A 19,673-nucleotide genomic window follows, 5' to 3' on the forward strand; every position below is an offset into this window, starting at 1 on the left:
TCTAGGGTGACTATATGTTCAAATTAAAAATGAACCCCGATGGTTTGCATGAGGTACTGTTCAAATTAGCGGGGGTACACGGTATCAAGCCTAATCATAAAAATTAAACCGTAGTATCATGCCTTTGTCTTTTTTGAACATTACTGTAGTACATCAATTTCGTGCCAGAATTACAGATAAATTGTAAAAACTCGTCGGAAATACGACATTCCTCATTTATCGGCATTTAGAGCTGCGGCCAAATAGCGCAATTGCTGACATGCTACAAAATGGAACATAGTAGCTTTGCTTTTTCAATGATGGATGATGATTGAAGCAAATGTCATCAATACAATCGTGCTTCAAACAACATTCGCATTTGATACCTAGCAATTACAGATGTGATATAGTCCCGATGTCAAGCTTCTCGACTTCCGATCTTGAGGATCATGTTATTTTTTGAATTTTTGTCGGCGTGCAACTTATTTGGTAACCCTGGTGCGTAACACAGGAAGCAAAGAGAAAGTGATCGAAATGCTGAAAATTCTCGAAAGGCTCAATTATTGGTGATCAAAAGTGCGGTTAGGTTGCGAAAGTTCGATTTCTTGTGCCATAAAGCCTGATTCGCTGCTGACAAGTAATTTCTCGGCCTATCTTGATGCATGGACAATTTCTGCAACGAATCGATCAAGAATGCGCTTTTTTCTGATCGCAGTACGCAGTTGAAGATGAATGTCATTTCAAATGGGAGTCGCTGTAGAAATTTCTGCAAGGAATCGGCGAAAAATTTCTTTAGCGATTCCTTTTCAGTAGCAAATCAAGCTTTAAATTGCAAAAATTGTTGAAATAAAACTACACAAACAACCAGGTTATTCCTTCCACACCACAGGCTACTGACTGATATTGCTACCACGTCAGCACCTCTCTTTTATTCACTGTCTAAGGATATACAGCGGGAATTCGCTGGTTGGAACACGACTGCCTTCCATCTAACGAATCCGACCCGTTCCCAACTAACATTTAGTGCAAATGTTAACATTCTCTAGGCCCTCTTTATACGGCTTTATGCTGAGTAAAGGCGCTGTACATACGAACGAAAGCTTCTATGCGATCCTTTTACCAACAAATCTGGCGAATCTACTCAGCTACTTTTAAGCTGTGTTGGCAGCTCTTATTTATACCGATCATTGCTCTATCTCAACAGTTATACGACAAGTAGCTGTGTAACATCTTCGGAAGGCGCTTTCTCAACCATTTCGCAACTGTTGAATAATTATTATACAGCTTCGCTGTATTATCGATTAAACATTATTTTCAAGCTGTTTCACAGCTTCCGGAATTCATATCATAAGTATCTGAATTTAATGTTCCCAACGTTACCTGCCACCGCTTGGAATCGAACTCACGATCTCTGCATCCACAAGTCTCGACGCTGTCCATGTTGTCACCACAGTCTTTATCGAAAGGCAAAGAAAGCACACCGTTTTGTTCTACATCGAAAACGGTTCACACAATATTTTATAATGATCGTAAAAGATGCCATAGCCGCGCTTACACCACTTCATCAGGCTGTAAAAGGGTGCGAAACGTCAAACGCAATGTTTACATCCAACAAGCTGAGTAGATGCGCCACAAGTTGTTGTTTTACAGCATACTGTTGTATGCTCGCTGTATAACTAACGACAAAGCGCTTCTTAAATATATATTGAGCAGCATAACAAATCATATTGTATAGAAGCAGCCGGATTGATGATGGCGAGTTTTATTCCACATCATTAGGTTGCTATCTTTTACGGTGTTGAGTTACAGCTTAGTGAAAGCAGCAAAAGCGATAACTGACGAAATTTATTCAGCTAAGATTTGTAGCTGCAAAACGTTTGCGTTCAGTGTTGATCAGACTCATTTCCCCGAAATTCGAATTGTGAAGCCATGAACTGTTATAACTGTGCGTTGTATTCCTGAGATGAAGGGGGAGGTGGTTGGGCTTGAGTGTTGCACATGGGATCCGACAGTTTCGATCTCGGTGGGCCGCAATTCAAGTTTCGGTGAAATGATTCGCACTCACTCACTCACTCATTTCATTTCACCGAAACTTGAATTGTGGCTCTCTGGGATCAAAATTGATCGATTTTGTGTGCAGTACTCAAGCTTAACCATCTGCTTTTCTATCTTAGGAGGATAGATCATGGTTGTAGTAGTTCGTGGCTTCGTAGTTCGGAAAATGTTATTTTCGGGGAAATGAGTCTGAACAACACTGTTTGCGTTACAGCTGTATTAACGCCAATCGTTCTATTTTTGACAGCTTTCATTTTTTGCTGCGTTCGCTGCTTCAATTCAACTGTTATACAGCACAAAGCAAATAATCTTGGCTTATAGCGCTAAAATTGTTAGTTGGGTTAGTTGGCACGACTGACAGTTGGTGGTGGAGCACAAATCGTCACGAAACGCACATTTTTTCTATATATGGAGACTTCAATGCGACGGTAGTCAGACGACAAAGTCAGTTTGACATCTTCTCCTGACATTCGGGTGCTTCTTTGTTAGATTTTTTTCCAACCAGCGAACATCCAACTATCGAGTCATTCCATGTAGCAGACCCCCAACGAGCGAATCCCCACTGTATTACAATTTCCTTTTCTTACCTCTATCTTACAATGTTTACCTCCAGACACCTCCGCTACAGGGTGTGTGATGTATCTGCTCTCCAACAAAAATCTTGTCAGTTAAATGATTGTGGTGATTTTTCTTCCAAAGTTATCACTAGATATTTTGTTAGGATACACTATACTGTTCTATGCTTATTCTAGAAGAGCGTAGATGGCCACGCATTTTAGCTTTGCGTTAGACCATCAATAATGAGCCATAACCAGAATTTGTGGTTGAGCCCTTATTGAGAAAAACGAGAGACTTTAATTTCTCCGTGTGCATGTCGATTTCACCGAATAACAAATCGTACGCGTTGGTCGGCATTTTGCACCAATCCCCCTTGTTATGTCGACTTTGATCGACGGTTTGAATTTTGAATTTTCGCCCTCCGTCTCGTTTTCTCTGCTTCGACGCGTGTGCTGTTTACAAAATATTCACCCGATCGGACGAAATCTTTTTCGCGATTATGGCTTTTTTAGTGGATTTTTAGAGTTTTCCTCGAGTGGGTCCATTTATTTGTTATAATTTGTGATTGGGAAAGCGAGTGGAAGTGTTTGTGAGTGGAAAAAGTCCAAAAGTTCGGATTAATTGGATGTTTTTGTGGGTGCTTTGCAATCAGTGCAAGAAATGAAGCTCGTAACGGACGCTAGCTGTGAGGCTCTCGAGCCGGTCCGGATTGCCATTCGCGAACGTCCAGTTGGAAGCGATGAATCGATGGAAAGCATCATTCAGCACCATAGTGCCAACGATCAAATTCTGATTGTGGACGAGAGGCCGTTTGCGTTCGATTATGTGTTCCGGCCGGAATCTTCCCAAGCGCTGGTTTATGACGCTTTGATCCGGCCGCTGGTGGTCAAAATGATCAATGGATTCTTCTGTACTGCTCTGGCGTACGGTCAGACGGGAACGGGGAAGACTTATACGATGGGACTGCAGTGGGATCACAGCGGACCGCACGATATTAATCGGGGAATGATAACGAGAGCTTTGGATCAGACTTTCGAGCTGCTGAAGGAATCCCGGGATCAAGAGGAGTACGAGATTCAGGTGTCGTTCATTGAGATTTACAACGAGAAGATCTACGACCTGTTGTCGGAGAATTCGGCTGAGCCGGTCAACACTCGGGGGCTGAAGTTCAATGGGGGCACGAAAAAGCTCGTTACGCGGGCGGATCAGGCTCAGGATATCCTCTTGGAGGGAAACAAGAATCGTCACGTTCGACCGACGAAAATGAATACGTTAAGTTCGCGTTCGCATGCCATTTTTAGCATTCACGCTTCGGTGGTCCATGACGATGCGAGGATTGTTTCGGCCCTGCATCTGGTGGATTTGGCTGGTTCGGAAGGAGTTCGTCGCACCGGGCATCAGGGAGCGGCTTTGGCCGAAGGAGTCCACATCAATCAGGGTCTGCTGAGTATTGGGAAAGTGCTGCAAGCGCTGTCCATAGGAAGCAAGGTGATTCCCTACAGGGACAGTATTCTTAGTACGGTGCTGCAGGATTCGCTGAATTCGAACTCCTATCTGACGCTGCTGGCCTGTGTTAGTCCCATGCCGGAGGACTTGAGCGAAACGCTTTCGACGATTCGGTTTGCCCAAGGGGCTAAAACGCTGAAGAACAATCCGCAGATCAATGCAATTGCGGCGGAATTGAAGGTAGGTGATCTGTGCTTGTTAATTTTGATGAATATCTTGGTTAGCGAATAAGAAAATAGGACCTTCTAATTTTTTTTTAAATCTTCCATGTATATTTCTAAATAGGGGGGTTTGCTAGCAAATTCTTGTTTTACAGAAGTAATGTGTCAGCCGAAATGATAACGATTTTCAGAAATTTCGTAATTTGCATAGATATTTTTGATAATAAGGGCGTAAGTCGCATGATCGATTTGTCAGTATTTTTTGAAGTTAGTCAGTATTTTTTCACTTCAGACCGCTTGGCAGCGATGCAATCTTGCGTCCTGAGGTGAAACAATGTTGACAAACCTGCATCTTGTCAACTTTATTCACATGCTTATGAACGTTTCTCCATGATGGTCCTCTACGTAGTTTACATATAAATTCCAATTGTTATATCATTCAGTTGTTCATTGATAATTTGTTAAGGATGTTCTGGAATTATTGCACAAATTATCTTCAAGATCATCAAGCAAAGATTCTTCCACAAATTCTACAGTAAGTTCATCAACCGTTCTTCTAACTTTGGAAGAACCTAAACTTTCTAAAGTTTCTGTCTGGAGATGAACCAGCCACGGGCTGATAATCTACCTAATTAAGCTAATAATAATAATAATAATAATAATAATAAAGTTTCTGTTCAGATTCCTTTGATAAATCTTCTATATAATCTCTAAGAAATTTTGAGGGTGGAAAAAAATCGCAGCAAAGATTATCCAGGACTTCCTAGATAACTCATAAAATTATTCTTCCAGGTTTTTTGGGACCTTCCTTAGCCGAGTGGTTAGAGTCCGCGGCTACAAAGCAAATCCATGGTGAAGGTGTCTGGGTTCGATTCCCGGTTGGTCCAGGATCTTTTCGTAATGTCAATTTCCTTGACTTCCCTGGGCATACAGTACCTCCACACGATATACGAATGAGAAAATGGTAACTTTGACAAAGAAGAACTTTCTTTGTCAAAGTTAATAACTGTAGAAGTGCTCATAAGAATACTTGTTGTTGAGAAGCTGGCTTTGTCCCAGTGGGGACGTAATGTCATAAAAAAGAAGAAGGTGTTTCTCTAAGGATTCCTCTTGATATTCCACAAGATTGTCATAAGCATTTTTAGAGAAGTTGTCTGTTTTTAGAGAATCTATCTGCATTTTGCAACAGAAAATTTCTTTCTTTTATGTAGATTCCTCTAAAACCATTTTGATGTTGCTTCCCGCATTCCTTCAAAAATCTCTCGAAAATAATATTTCAAAATTCCTTCAAGAAAATATGAACTAATTGAAAAAAAAATCAAACATTACTATGAAGAGCTTTTTCAAAAATTCACCAAAGATTCATCTAAGTGTTTTCCAGAGCACAGTTAATTGACAACCAAGTTGTAGGAAATTCCCGCCTAAGGAATCTTGCTGTTATAAGGTTTTGACGTTTTGAAGTTTACGTGTACAAGACTCGTATCAAATGTACAAATTGAAATTGAGACTGCGAAAAGAAACCACGTGCTCCGGTGGGGATCGACCCCACGACTCCCTATTTGCTAGATGGGCGCTTCAACCTACAAGCTGCGGAGCCCCTTGAGAGACCCCGACGCACGAAGGCGTACATTTGACACGTGTTTCGTAGTATACATGTAAAGTTCAAAACGTCAAAACCTCATAACAGTTTTCCAGAGATTATTTTCTTTAAACAGCACTAGCGATTCTTCTGGGGTTTACAAAAACAATAGGTTAACTATAGGATTTGCAATCTCCAGAAATTCCTGACGATATACCTCACAGAAAAGCTCCAGTGGTTTTTTTTTGTAGCATTCACTACAAAAAATCTTTTTCTTTTTTCTTCGTCTATTATTATTATTATTATTATTTATTAGCGACACTTTACCATTCGTTTGGCATTCGTGTCGGGATTTGAGAAACTTAAAAACTAAATACTTTTGTACAAATCAATTTCTTTGATGAATTAGATCAACGCCCTCTCCTTCTTGTCATTGTTAGCGAGAATTTCTGGAAAAGTACCGACGATTCCACAATTTCTTCTAGCTGTGATGAATCCAATACAGTCAACGAGGATATGATGAACGGTGAGATGTGTGCCACAGAATCTACAGACCGGTTGACACGTTTTTTCTAACAGATACGAGTGTGTCAAACGAGTATGCCCAATTCGTAATCTTGTTAGAATCCGCTGTTCAGATGCATTATTTCTGTCGAAAAACTCGGCTACACTTGGTTTTATTTGACGTAGATGTGCTACTGACCGTCTCCAGTCGTTCTCCCAGGCACACCAAATGAGGTTTTTCGTGTATCGTATAACATCTTGAGCCGGAATTGCTGTTTCAATTGGTATTTTGCTTCGTCCTTCATTTGCTAATTTATCTGCTTCCACATTCCCAGGAATTCCTGCGTGTCCAGGAATCCAGCTGAAGGTTATTCTCTTGTTGTGAGCATTATGTTCCACAGCCTGGATCCATGGATGAGTTGATTTCCCTCCACGAATGGCATCAAGACAACTGGCCGAATCTGTTAAGATTATCGTGGGTTCATCGGAGCGTATTACTGCCACAGCTTCCTTTAGTGCATAGGCTTCAGCTGAAAAAATGCTACAAATTCCAGGTAGACCAGAAGACCCGGATAAAAAATACAATACAAAAACAATATAACGTATTATAACAGTACCATTCAACATATTGGAAACACAATACAGTATATTGTAATATGACAATACAATTACAGTACAGTATATTGTTTTGAACAGTTCACTGTATGGTATATGAGATTTTGGCAATATAATGTATAGGTGGTTAAGTATCGTAACAATACAAATATAGATATTTTCTCATACATATATTTTGAAAATACAATACGATATATTGTTTATGTATTGTCCTGATAAGCATTTCGTGTATTGTTGTACAATACAAAAACAATTCAACGAACTGTATTTCAATTGGTGGTAAAAAGTATAGAATTTGTATTTTGTGTGGATTGTCCCCCAATTTACCGGATATTCGTGCCAACAGTTGCAAAAGAGTTTTAACTCCTATAGAAGTAAAGATATTTATCATGGTTGCATTCGTCATCACAGCTAATGTCAAGTGACTTTTAAAAAACAGCTTATTTTTACTTTTTGAATATTTTTCACCCGACATTTCTTGCTTTCTGAACTTGTTTTGTTTACTTCTTTTAGTCAAGCTACACAGAAAAAAGCAACAGTTGTTTTACGCGAAAATAGGAATTTGACCAAAATTGTAAGGTATAGAACCAATACAAAACAATACAGTGTTCTGTTACAATATATTGTTTTTGAATTGTATATTCACACAAGAATAATGTTGCTTCGACATTCAATTACAATACGCTGCATTGTATCCATTACGTTATATTGTACATTAATGGTTTATTCCATTCACTTAATGGTACGTTTTTATCCGGGGAGCTTTTATATGTTTCAGTAATTATTCCAATTCCCGTCTTATCGATTACTTTTGAGCCGTCAGTATACAGTTTTCTAAATGATATGTACTTAGTGTTCATTAGCTCAGCGAACATCGGAAGCACTCTCTGACTAGAAGTACCAGCCTTTATGCTATTCTTCAGTGTATCATCAATTTTTGGCGGTTTCGTGTACCATTTCCGATTAGTCAGTCTAATAACGGATTTAATTTTGGGGACAGTCAAGCCAGTAGCTTCAAGAAATAATTCAGAGGCACGTTTTACAACAGGGAGACGTTCCGCCAAGTCGTTTTTCTCCATAAGACGGATGACTAAGGTGGTTAGACGCTGAATTATTTTTAAACGAAACGGTAGGCAGCTTGCTTCTGCAACGACAGAGACAACAGGGCTAGTACGGAAGGCCCCCGAAACTTGACGGATTATTTCGTTATATGTGGGAGATAATATGCGTTCTAAAGCCTCGATGTTACGACTTGTGAGTCCAATTCCATATACCATCTTGGAGAATATAAGAGCTTCACCTACCTTAAGGAGTTTCATTCGACTACTTCTTGCTAAACGGCAACCCAAAATACGTAGGATGTTAATACGATGAGTGCAACTGCGTTTGGTTTCTGCAAAGTGCTGCAGAAAATTCAACTTTGAATCTATTAAAATACCAAGTATTTTCATTTTGCGGACGCGAGGTATAGGAATACCATTGACATTGACTGCACGACCCCGTTTACGGTGCGAAGATTTACAGATATGCAGAAGTTTTGATTTTGAAGGTTCTATGGAGAAACCTACGCTTGTGGTCCAACTAGTCAGTGCAGTCACAGCACTCCTAATCATTCGGCGCAGTATACCAAAATTTTGCCCCTTTGCAATCAGAATCACATCATCAGCATAAACTAAAATTTGAACACCTTGTGGTATGTTCGCAAAAATCGGTTGCATCGCGACTAAGAACAGAGTTACCGAAAGGATGGATCCTTGCGGAACTCCATTCTCTGCTACACGAATACTAGATGTCCGTCCGTTTGCTGCTACGCGAAATGTCCTATTACTGAGATAGCTAATGATGATATTCAGCATGCGACCGCCTATTTTCCATTTTTTCAGAGTGTTTATAATTCCGGGCCGCCATGTCGTATCGTATGCTTTAGCGATGTCGAGTGATACCAGTTCAACATGTTCGTTTTCCCCCATGTGAAGCAATTCTTCCAACTGCGCAAGATGCGAGTCAGCTCCTTTCCCTGGTCGAAAGGCGTACTGACGCGAGTCGAGTCTTCCGGTATCTTCGAGTTCCGTGATTAGTCGCCGGTTTATCATACGCTCGAAGACCTTTCCTACGCAGCTAAGTAATGAAATGGGTCTGTAACCACCGGTTTTGCCTCGATCCCCATCGGGCTTGGGAATCAGTATGATGATGCCTTCTTTCCATGCCTCTGGAAAAGAGCCACTGTCCCACACTTGATTATAGAGCTCGAGTAGAGACAGCTTTGCCACATACGGTAATCGTTGTAACAGTGGATAACCAACGTTATCCTGTCCGGTTGAGGATCCCGCTCGCCGATCTAGTGCCCATAATAGCTCCTCTATCGAAAATGTTTGATTATAATGCTTATGATCTTGAGGACGTTGAGATTTGGGGATAGCAGCTTTTTCAGCCAACTTAGCCTTGCGAAAATTCTCTGTGTAGTTTGAATCAGACGATTTTTTCTGGTACTCATCGGCGAAAGCCTCCGCTACTTTATGTGGATCATTAGTAATTCCATCGGGTAGATTGAGAGTAATTAAGTTGTTTTTTCCGTTTACCCCTTAACTGATTGACTTTAGTCCAAATCTCACTACCAGAACTGTTGGAGTTTATTGATTGTACAAAGTTTTCCCAACTTATCTGTTTCGCTTCCCTAATCAAATTGCGGCATACTGAGCGTGCTGCTTGAAATTGTAGTAGGGCATCAGCTTTTCGGGGATCATCGTTACTGAGCCGGCGTAAAGCTCGCAGACATTTTCTTCTTTGTTTAACAGCTTGAGCTACCTCGGTGTTCCACCAAGGTACAGATTTGGCTCCAAGTTTACCACTCGTCGTTGGAATACTTACTTTAGCAGCATCTAATATACGATTAGTAAATTCTTCTGCCGTGAGTGATTGTCCTGGATACAAAGAGTTACTTGTTAATTCTTCATACCGTTGCCAATCTGCTTTAGCATATATCCATCTTTTTCGAACTTCTATATAAATGGATTTAGTTGGAACATCAATCAAAATTGGAAAGTGGTCGCTGCCCCCGCAATCTGGGATAGTTTTCCAGGTGAACTTATGAGCGATAGATGCTGAGCATATTGAAACGTCCAACGCCTGAGTCTTTCTTGATCTTGAATCAACCCACGTATGCGATCCGTTGTTCAGAACAACCATGTCGTGATTGACCACGAGCTCCAGGATGTTGTTACCTCTTTTACATGCCAGGCTGGAATTATTTGCTGGACGACTTCCCCAAGCGGAGTGGTGTGCATTTAAATCACCAAGAATAACCATGGGCATCGGGATTTCGTCTACTAGGTTACGTAGTTTTTCATCAGCATCTTTATCATTTGGCGATAGATATACCGATACTACTGTCATTTCCATGGGCTTGAATATTCTGACTACCACTGCTTGAATAATTGTCTCAAATCGAAGCCTTTCAAAGGGTATACCATCTTTAACTGCCATCCCTGCTCCCTGCCTTCCATGACTTGAGCATGAGCTAAGAAGAAGATGATAATTTCTTCCGAGGTAACTGGTAGGGATTTGATGCCCTTCTACATTTGTTTCCTGGAGGCATATGATTAATGGCTGATAATTTGTGAGAAGAATTTGCAAATCATCTCGGTGTGAACGTAACCCATTCAAGTTCCATTGTATGGCGAATACATTGTTAATAACCGGTGTCCCATCGGTAAGCGAAGCGACACTAGATGCATCAGAGGAATTGATTGAATTCTCGGCAGGTTTTGGTGGTTCGCATAGTGGTGTTTGCTGATGTACTGAAAACAAAGAAGAAAGCGGTGCGGGAATGACTGCTTTTGATCGGGAATAATTTGCGGTACTTGCCTGTGAAGATAGGCGGTCCACGTCAGCTGCCGCCAGAGGCTCTTCGGGAAGACCCGGAACATCCCTGGTCAGGGCTGACGTGGAAGGCCTCGCGCATGGCGATTCAAGATGGTATGGACATGTTGAGCTCCCGTGTTTATCAGTACATTCACTAAGAGTTGATGGCAGAATCACGTTGTTCATTGCTCTCGATGATTGGACCTCGTTCACGGCAGATAGTACGATGTTCTTATGATGCAAGTCGGATTGTAATGCTTTTAGGTGAAGTTGATTTGATAGAGTTCCTTTCTTCCGATTCTCATGACTGGAGGCTGGAGTGCGAACTGTGAGGGGCGGAGAGTGTGACGAGAGTGTAACTGCACTAGATCGGGAATAATTTGCGGTACTTGCCTGTGAAGATAGGCGGTCCACGTCAGCTGCCGCCAGGGGCTCTTCGGGAAGACCCGGAACATCCCTGGTCAGGGCTGACGTGGAAGGCCTCGCGCTTGGCGAATCGAAATGATGATATGGTTGGATGCTACTTTCCCAGGTGCTTTGTTTTGCTGATAATCTTGTGTTGTACGAGGTCTCGATGTTCGGCTTGTGTGACGATTGGTACCATTTTTCCGCAATGGTCGTTGATGTTCTTGGCGAGGTTGGTGTTACCGTAAAGTGAGGCTGATTTGAAATTCGTCTGAGATGTGCTCGAGTGCGAACTGTGAGAGGTGGAGGAGGGTATGACGGAAGTGCAACTGAACTTGATCGAAAGTAATCGAAAGTAAGTACCGCCTGTGAGAATAGGCTGCCCACGCCAGCTGCCGCCAGAGGCTCGTCGGATAAACCCGGAACATCCCTGGTCAGGGCTGACGTGGTAGGCCTCGCGCATGGCGATTCGGGTTCTAGTTGAGGTGTTGTTGTTACATTAACTTTGCTGCTCACACTGGGTCTTTGAATTTGGCGATAAAGTTGATCGTACAAGTCTGAGTTGCTTGTTACATTCGGGGGTAGATTTCTAAATTGCTTCTTGGCCGAACCCCAGGAGGATTGTTTTTCCCCCCAGGTGTTCACTCCCACTACGGAGAGGGGGGAGGTTACTTTCTTCTCTCCCTCCCCACACCATGTGCCTGCGGCAGGCGCTGTTATCATAGTTCCTTTTGGATTCGAAGTCTGCTGTTTTGGAGATTGTTGATTGTTCCGAGTGAAGAACGGATTTTCGTACAGGTATTTTTGTAGCGATGGTGAATTGGAGTGACAATTTTGTCTGCTGTAGATGGTGTTAGTTCGGGTTCCATATTCAGGATCAGTTTGCGTGCTACGGTCGTCGTAGGTTCTGTCGTTCTGTAGGTAGCCGAAAGTCGTGTCCGAGTTCATTGCTGGGTCAGAATTTTTGGTTTGCTGCTCCATTATCTTTTCTTTGGTTTGCGTAGTTTGTCCGAATCCAATGGAATGTTCCCTTTCTTTCTTTCGGGTGAGTCGGGTGGGCTACCTTTTTTGCTTTCGTTGCCTTTCCTTTTGTTTGATCTGGTCAGATCCGAGTCGTTTGTTTCAGATTCGTTTTCAATTGCGGTGTAGTTGGATTTGGACATACTTCTGGTGTTAATTTTGTCTACACCGATGTGGAATGCCTTCGGAGCTTTTGCACGAGCAACTTTGTCAGCTGCTTGGTTTGTCATTTGTTCTTCGCTTGATATTGAAACACTTTCCATAGATTCGTTGTCTGATGCAGAGCAAGATTTTGACATTTGTGAAGGTGGTTGGATATTATTAGCTAGTTGGGATTTAAGTGCTGTAACTATTTCCTTCAACGCATCAATTTCTTTCCGGAGAAGCTCAATCGTACGGTCTTTTTCATCGGCCTCAGTGTGAAGTCTGGATTTTGTGACGTTAGAGTAAGATGGACCTCGGTGAGTATCTCGATATTCTGATCTTGCTTCAGCGTATGTCAATCCACGGTCCGTTTTAAAACGGATTATGGCCTCTTCTTCGCGATAAATTGGGCAATCCTTGGACCTTGGGGAATGGTCATTTTTGCAGTTTTTACAAAAGGCAGGTGATTGGCAAGGAATTCCTTCGATAATGTCATGAACTCCAGAGCAGTTCATGCAAATAAGCTGGTATTTTTTCTCGTCGCAGTACTTTTTCGAGTGACCATAATTTGCACATCGATAGCAGAGCATCGGTGTCGGGTAGTATTGGCGAATTTTGATGCGTAGCAACCCAAAATAAATGAACTGAGGCAGAACGGAACCGCGGATTGTTAGTACTAACAGTGGCGTGTTCACTAAACCATTTCCACTTCGCTTTTTGATACGGCGAACACCGCACACCCCTTGGTTTTCCAGATTTTGAAAAATGTACTCCTCAGATTTGTTGACTGTGTCAACATCGTAGAGTACTCCTTGGACGACATTTAGGGAAGGGTGCTCAATAATTTCCACTGGCGTGTGATCCGGGAGCTCACGAATTTGCTTCAATTTTTCACAAATTGATCTGGAATTTGTGCGCAGTACGTACCGGGTACCTCGGGCTTCCTTAGAGGCGTGTACTTTTCTGGCATCGTTAGTACCCAAAGCTAATAAAACAGCATTACCTATAACAAACGGGTCTACAGGTAGATGCCGTTCGGTTTCTGATCCAGTAGCGGTTTTGCAGCCTTCAGTTGTGCGAACTTTCATCTGTAGTGCAATTGTCTGTCCCAGTCATCTTCACTCAGCATCCATCCTGAGCATCTATTACCGTCAGGAGGCTCACCCGAAGGTGCACTTCGACCGGCCATCAGGCCGGGTTATTTAAATTCACACTGTTTTTTATGCTACGCAAAAACACACAGGTCCACACTGTTCACGGGTTCCAAGCTAGATTGTTTTTAACTGATGCACTGACACTTCGACAAAAACTGATGTGTTTACAACTCTTCAAAATGTGAAAAAAATCACTTCGAAACGCTACATTCACATTCACCAGGTGCAAATGTATCAGAAACAACCTTTGTGCGATTTAATTGGACCTTTTACCGACGATTATTGTGTATTATACACCGCGCGAAGAGAAAAACAAATGCAACTTCGTGTTGTGATAATTTTCCACTGTCTTTGTCTATTGTTAAAATACAATGATTGGCGTTGAAACATATGAAGGTATTTGTATCCAACATCTTAGAAAATGTTTTGCGTGAACTCCAAAGCTACATGATACTATGGCGAACAGATTGGTGTAGAAACCATTTTTTCCTACTCGCAGAAATGGTAAAGGTGGTATTTTTAGGAACATTGTCAAAGATGGCTTATGGTAAAATTCGTAGTCAGATTTTACTCAAAATGCGTTACTTTGAATTTTTTTTAAGAATTTCTGATGGACTTTCAGAAATCAGACACCATACTTATATAAATTCAGCATTTTTTTGAAAACTAGTATTTATTTTTTATCTCTAGATTTTTGAAAATATGGGTAGTGCTTCGTGAAGCCCAAGCAGGACAGTTCGGTTTTGCGTCGTCCGATTGATTTTGCTGACGGATTCGCGCGTTTTCGTTGCCGGAGATTTTTTTTTCCACCTGTTTTGGAGCGTCTTTCTGGGTAGTGCTTCGTAAAGCCCAAGCAGGACAGTTCGGTTTTGCGTCGTCCGATTGATTTTGCTGACGGATTCGCGCGTTTTCGTTGCCGGAGAATTTTTTCCCCCTGTTTTGGAGCGTCTTGCTGGGTAGTGCTTCGTGAAGCCCAAGCAGGACAGTTCGGTTTTGCGTCGTCCGATAGATTTTGCTGACGGTTTCGCGCGTTTTTTCGTCGCCGGAGATTTTTTTCCCCTGTTTTGGAGCGTCTTGCTGGGTACGTATTTGGGAAGGCCCAAGCAAGACGGTTTATTTTCGGGACGCCAAGAAGTTTTGCTGTCAGTGTCAGTTTTGTGTTCAGTCGAGAATGGATTACCAACAGGTGAGTTCGTTTCATGCTTATGATAACACATATTTTCTTGAAAGCGTAACTTTTATGTAATATTAAAACAAACTTTGTATGGTTTGTCACTATAGGTGTCGGCATTATGCTTTTTTCTTATACAATTTGAATATACATATATTTTTCTCTTTTTGACATTATTAAAAATTATCTTTTGAATTGTTCGACATTGTGAATGTTGACGTATTTTCTAAAACTTCTACCATATCGAGACAAAATGCACAGTAATACTCATATGTAATTTTCAAACAAACTATGTATGGTTCGTCACTACAAGTGTCGGCATTATTCCTGTTTCATATAAGTTAAAATATATACATGTAATTTTCAGTTTTTGTCATTAATAAAAACGTCTTTTGAATTGTTCGACATTATAGATGTTGACGTATTTTTTCCAAAAACTTCTCGAGACAAAAATACAACACTAGCTTTAAATACAAGTCGTATATTTCCCCTTTGTCCATGGATCGCATCACCGACCAGAGGTGACTCCCAGATCTTTTCCACCCTCACTAATAAACACCCTTCCCGTGGTGATTGTGGAGATGCAGAGGTATTCTCGGTCTCTAGAAGCAACAATCATTACACCCTAACATTCCTTCCCCATCCCAACTGACTGTAAGGACTTGGCCGGCGCCGTTATTGATCAATAATATTAGATCTGCTAAAATTGCACTTCGAGAGTAAGCGGAAACTCCCATCCCTTATTCATTTGGATCGTAGTGCAATTCTTACCAGTTCCGATCAATCACGGAGTAGCAACCATTGACATGTACAGTCAGTCTATGCTATGCTATGCTATCTCTAGATTTTTGAAAATATGCTTTTTATAGTATGAACAGATGAAAAGATGTTTGTACGAAGTTTCTAAAGAAAGATGCGAAAGTAGGAGAAACATTTTTTGTAGCATTTAGAAACAACGGGTGGACAACAAAACAAAGAAAGTTAAGTGATTGTTTTTCTAGATGTAAATTATTACAAAATAATTCACACATCTAAAGAAATAAATTTACCAAGAATTAGAATTTTCATTAAAAATTATCTTTGAAAACAAGCATTAGAATTCCTTCCATGATTTTTGGATTCCCCAGGACTTTTGGATTCTCTAGGTATACCGCCCTGGAATTGCACAATAATTCAATTCCAAAATTTAGATTCTGCAAATAATATAAAAAGACAATTTACACCGTCTTCAGCCATAGGCTGCACAGACTGAACATAACTTACATTAGACAACGGACACACGGAACGACCAGTGGACCAATGAAGAATTTTTCGTTTGACGAAAAGTTTTCTCCGACTGGGGCGGGAATTTTTTTATTTTAAATATCTTAATGAATTTCTTCCCCCTTCCCCGCTAGTTTGATAAATGTTTCTCCACAAATTCCTTCGATTTGAAGATAAGAAACATTTCATAAACACTTTTCGTAGATAGTTCTTGTATAATCCGTTGAAGCAGAATTTCCCAGGAAATAAACATAGAAGAATTTCTGAAACAAATTTGTGGTGCATTAGAGAAATATTTCTGAACGACTTACGATGAATTTCGCGAAAGATTTTGTAATCAAATGTTTGGGAAATCGTTTTGTAGCAATTCACAGAGGAATATCTAGAAGCACTTTTGGCAAAATATCTCAGTATAAGATTTGACAGAACCAATTAATTGGAGGAATTGCCAGAGAAATCTTAGAAGTTTTGAAAGGTTAAGTTTTTTTAGTTGAATCCGGGTACTTATTCCGGAATCATTGTGTGTACATAAATGGATATAAAAGTAATGGTTGTTCTCCAGGAGATTCACGTTGAAAGTTTCAACAATATTCCATATTATTGAATAATTTCTAAAAGATTTGCAGTAAAAATTCTTATGTCACCCTTAGATGTTCCTTGAGTAATTTGATTACCGTAATCCAGGGTAACATTGATCGGTATGATCATTCTCGTAAACAGTTCGAATCATCATTTATTGATTAAATGTTTTGAAATAGACATGAATGGTGCCTCTCTTTCTTGCATTCATAAGCTAATAAAAATTGAGGTTTTTGTGAAAATTGCGTTTCGTTCATGCGTAAACTTGTCAACTTTTTGAATCAATGATTTTTTATCATTATGGATGATACTACCGAAGATTCATGTCTCACACGAGTTTTGCAAATGGTATGAGCAAGGAAAATGCGATTGTTACTAAAAATGGCATCACCGAGAACGATTCCGTTGTCAAATCTTTCATAAGTTTATTCCATTAAACAACATTAACGAATGCAGCATTTTCTTAGGACATTGCCTACTTTTAGGCGTATTGCGCGATTCAAAGTGGTTTTATTTTTGAAATAACTCAAAAAATAAATGACTTGTAAGAGTTTGGTCTTCATATTCGGCTTCAGGGGCCATGATTTAAGTAAGCAACGATATTTTCAATATAACCGAACGTTGTTTACATCGTTGTTACTAAATCAAAAAATCACTTAAAAGATTTTTTTAAACATACCTACTTATATCTTTTTAAAGCCGAAATCCAGTATATACTCACGAGCGGTGGGTGCCAGTACTTGTTTTAAAAATATAAAACTTGCGACAATTGCATTTTAAAATGATTTTTTTTAGAAATACCCCAAAAACTGATCAATGTTATCCCGGATTACAGTATACTGAAATTCTTAAAGGCATATAAAAGGATGGCTACACAAATTTGTTCACCAATCTGTTGGAAATGAGTCAAATAATTTTCGAAAATTAACCATAATAAGTTATCTTGGACAAATGTAGTTTAAAATTTAAGCAATGAGCTTACTCAAAACGATTGAAGCAAAATCAATTATAGAATTTATTGCTGGAATAAAAACTGTGGTCGCCTTTGTTGGACTTTTTTACACCAGTTTAATTTTTTGCCAGAAAGAAGAGCTAAGCTAAGAAAGCTTAGCTAGATTGAAATTCCTTATTTTTCGTCAAAATTCCTGTCTAAGAAATTCCTCTAGTAATTTACCCACTTTTCCAATTATTTTTGTCGGACATTATACGAGTTGTATGGATTGCATTTACGATTTCTTATAAGGGTGCTCTATGCTAAAACACTTAACACAGAAATCGAGCGACTGCCAAATGATTAACCTTTCCGTTGTCGTGTACCGAAGTCAAAACCTCCACGCTGATGCTATGCATGACAAGCGAGGTTTTCCCTCTATTGTTGTTAAAAATAAAAGAACGTAACTACTGCAGAGCTTTTGTCAATATGTTATACGAGTCAAGTAAGTTAATTCCTATTTTTTTTCACGTTAAATTCATGCGTTTTTTTTTATTTAATATCACCCAAAATTCTGATGGGGGGGGGGGGGTGCTGGATGCTTCTGGAAGACCCCCCACCCTTTTCCTACGCCAATGGTTTGACATCTGAAAATATCCATACGATCGTACTAATTGATGGTCAGTGAAGCACATACGACCCACCGTTGTAAGCAGGAAAAGAGATTTTCATAGAATTTCTGGAGTTTTCTGCATAAAGGTATACATTGCATAACGCTCACGAAGCGATTAATGCGATTAGCGATATTGCTCAAGGCAAATACACATCTCTGCTGAATGTCTTTAGAGAAGATGCCATGCAACGGAAGCGGAAACTCTGGATGATAATGGATTTACTTGTTTACATATATCGTTGAAGGATAGGTGTAGGCTATAGGGGAGAGCTATAGGCCGAAGAATAAACCAAAGTTGAACGAAAAGAGCAAATTGTGTCTCATTAAACCTTTCCTTAAAATCTTCCACAATCGGGAACACTAAAACATGATTTACTAGGAAACGACACAACACCTAGTGTAGCACTGCTGTTTGCCTCCAACTCAATATATGGTTTACTCAGTAGCGCAACCAGAGATTGATTCTTGGAGGATTTTGTTACCTTGAAGACATAAGACAAAAGGTCAAATACGCGCTATTTTCGTATTAAGCTACATTCGACCTTATGCGCAGTTGGTCGAATGAACAAATTTTTACTGTTCTTAGTTTTTGTTAATTATGTCAGTGTCATTTTTTTTTTGATTTATTTACTTTTGTTACTGACGACCTTTTCCAATCAAGTCGGATATTTTGTTTCAAATTCATGATTTGAAAAATACATTATTTTTGGCGTAAATTTTGATGCAAATTGAAAAGTATACAATTAAACAAGTGAAATAAAATATAAGTGAGTGGCTTATTGGACCTTCAAACATTAATTTTTGAGTACTTTAAGTACAAATATGCATTAACAGATGTTCAATAAAAATTAAAAAAAAAAACAGTGATATAGCAATTTTTTTCAACGAATTCTGTATTTTGTATTAAAAAGATAATGTTTATTCGTAAAAAAAAACTCATTGAATATTGTAGAAGGGGCCCTGATCAGCCGTACGATGCAACTTAGTCGCGGCACGTATGGCGTTTTTTAACCGTACAACGCGCTCGCGGAATGCTTGCTGTTTCGACACCATCTTCGATTGAATTGACAGCACCCGAGCGAATAGAAACATGCCATCTGTTTATGGACATGTGCACGGGTTCACTATCTGACGTTTTAGGGGTGCCGTGTTATTTATGGGACCATGACAACCAGTGAATTCGGCACCGCTGAAACGTCAAATTAGTGAACTCGTGCATTGATCCATAGGGAGTCCAGACAGCAATTCTCTTAGAGAGAAAATAATATTCACTCTCTATGTACAGAAAGGTAATGAAAATTATTCTCATTTTTTACTGTACACGCGTTACTATGTGCTAAAACTAGCGGGAGTTCGTTTCGCTTTACTCAAATTAGTCAAATTGGTAAACCCCTCGTACGCCAGCTAGTTAAACGGTTTGCAGAAAAGCCCATTTTTATAAATCTTAGGTATTTCTTCACGTATTTGTCTCATGTTTTCCTTGCAACACAAAGCAAACTTAGTGGCATCATATTG

The 19,673-nt window shown here is 40.0% G+C and overlaps 1 protein-coding gene across 1 annotated transcript in view; it reads left to right on the forward strand.

Annotated features, from left to right (window-relative positions):
* The first annotated feature begins 2,969 nt into the window (after nt 1-2,969).
* LOC5564396 (kinesin-like protein KIN-14Q) overlaps nt 2,970-19,673 on the forward strand; it is a 73,372-nt gene continuing 56,668 nt past the window's right edge. The window contains exon 1 of the mRNA XM_001648686.2: nt 2,970-4,278. Within this exon, the coding sequence (XP_001648736.2) occupies nt 3,253-4,278 (1,026 nt within the window). The 5' untranslated portion in view covers nt 2,970-3,252. The remainder of the gene's footprint in view (nt 4,279-19,673) is intronic.

This window comes from Aedes aegypti, chromosome 1, assembly GCF_002204515.2.
Source record: "Aedes aegypti strain LVP_AGWG chromosome 1, AaegL5.0 Primary Assembly, whole genome shotgun sequence".
In the NCBI taxonomy this organism is placed as follows: domain Eukaryota; kingdom Metazoa; phylum Arthropoda; class Insecta; order Diptera; family Culicidae; genus Aedes; species Aedes aegypti.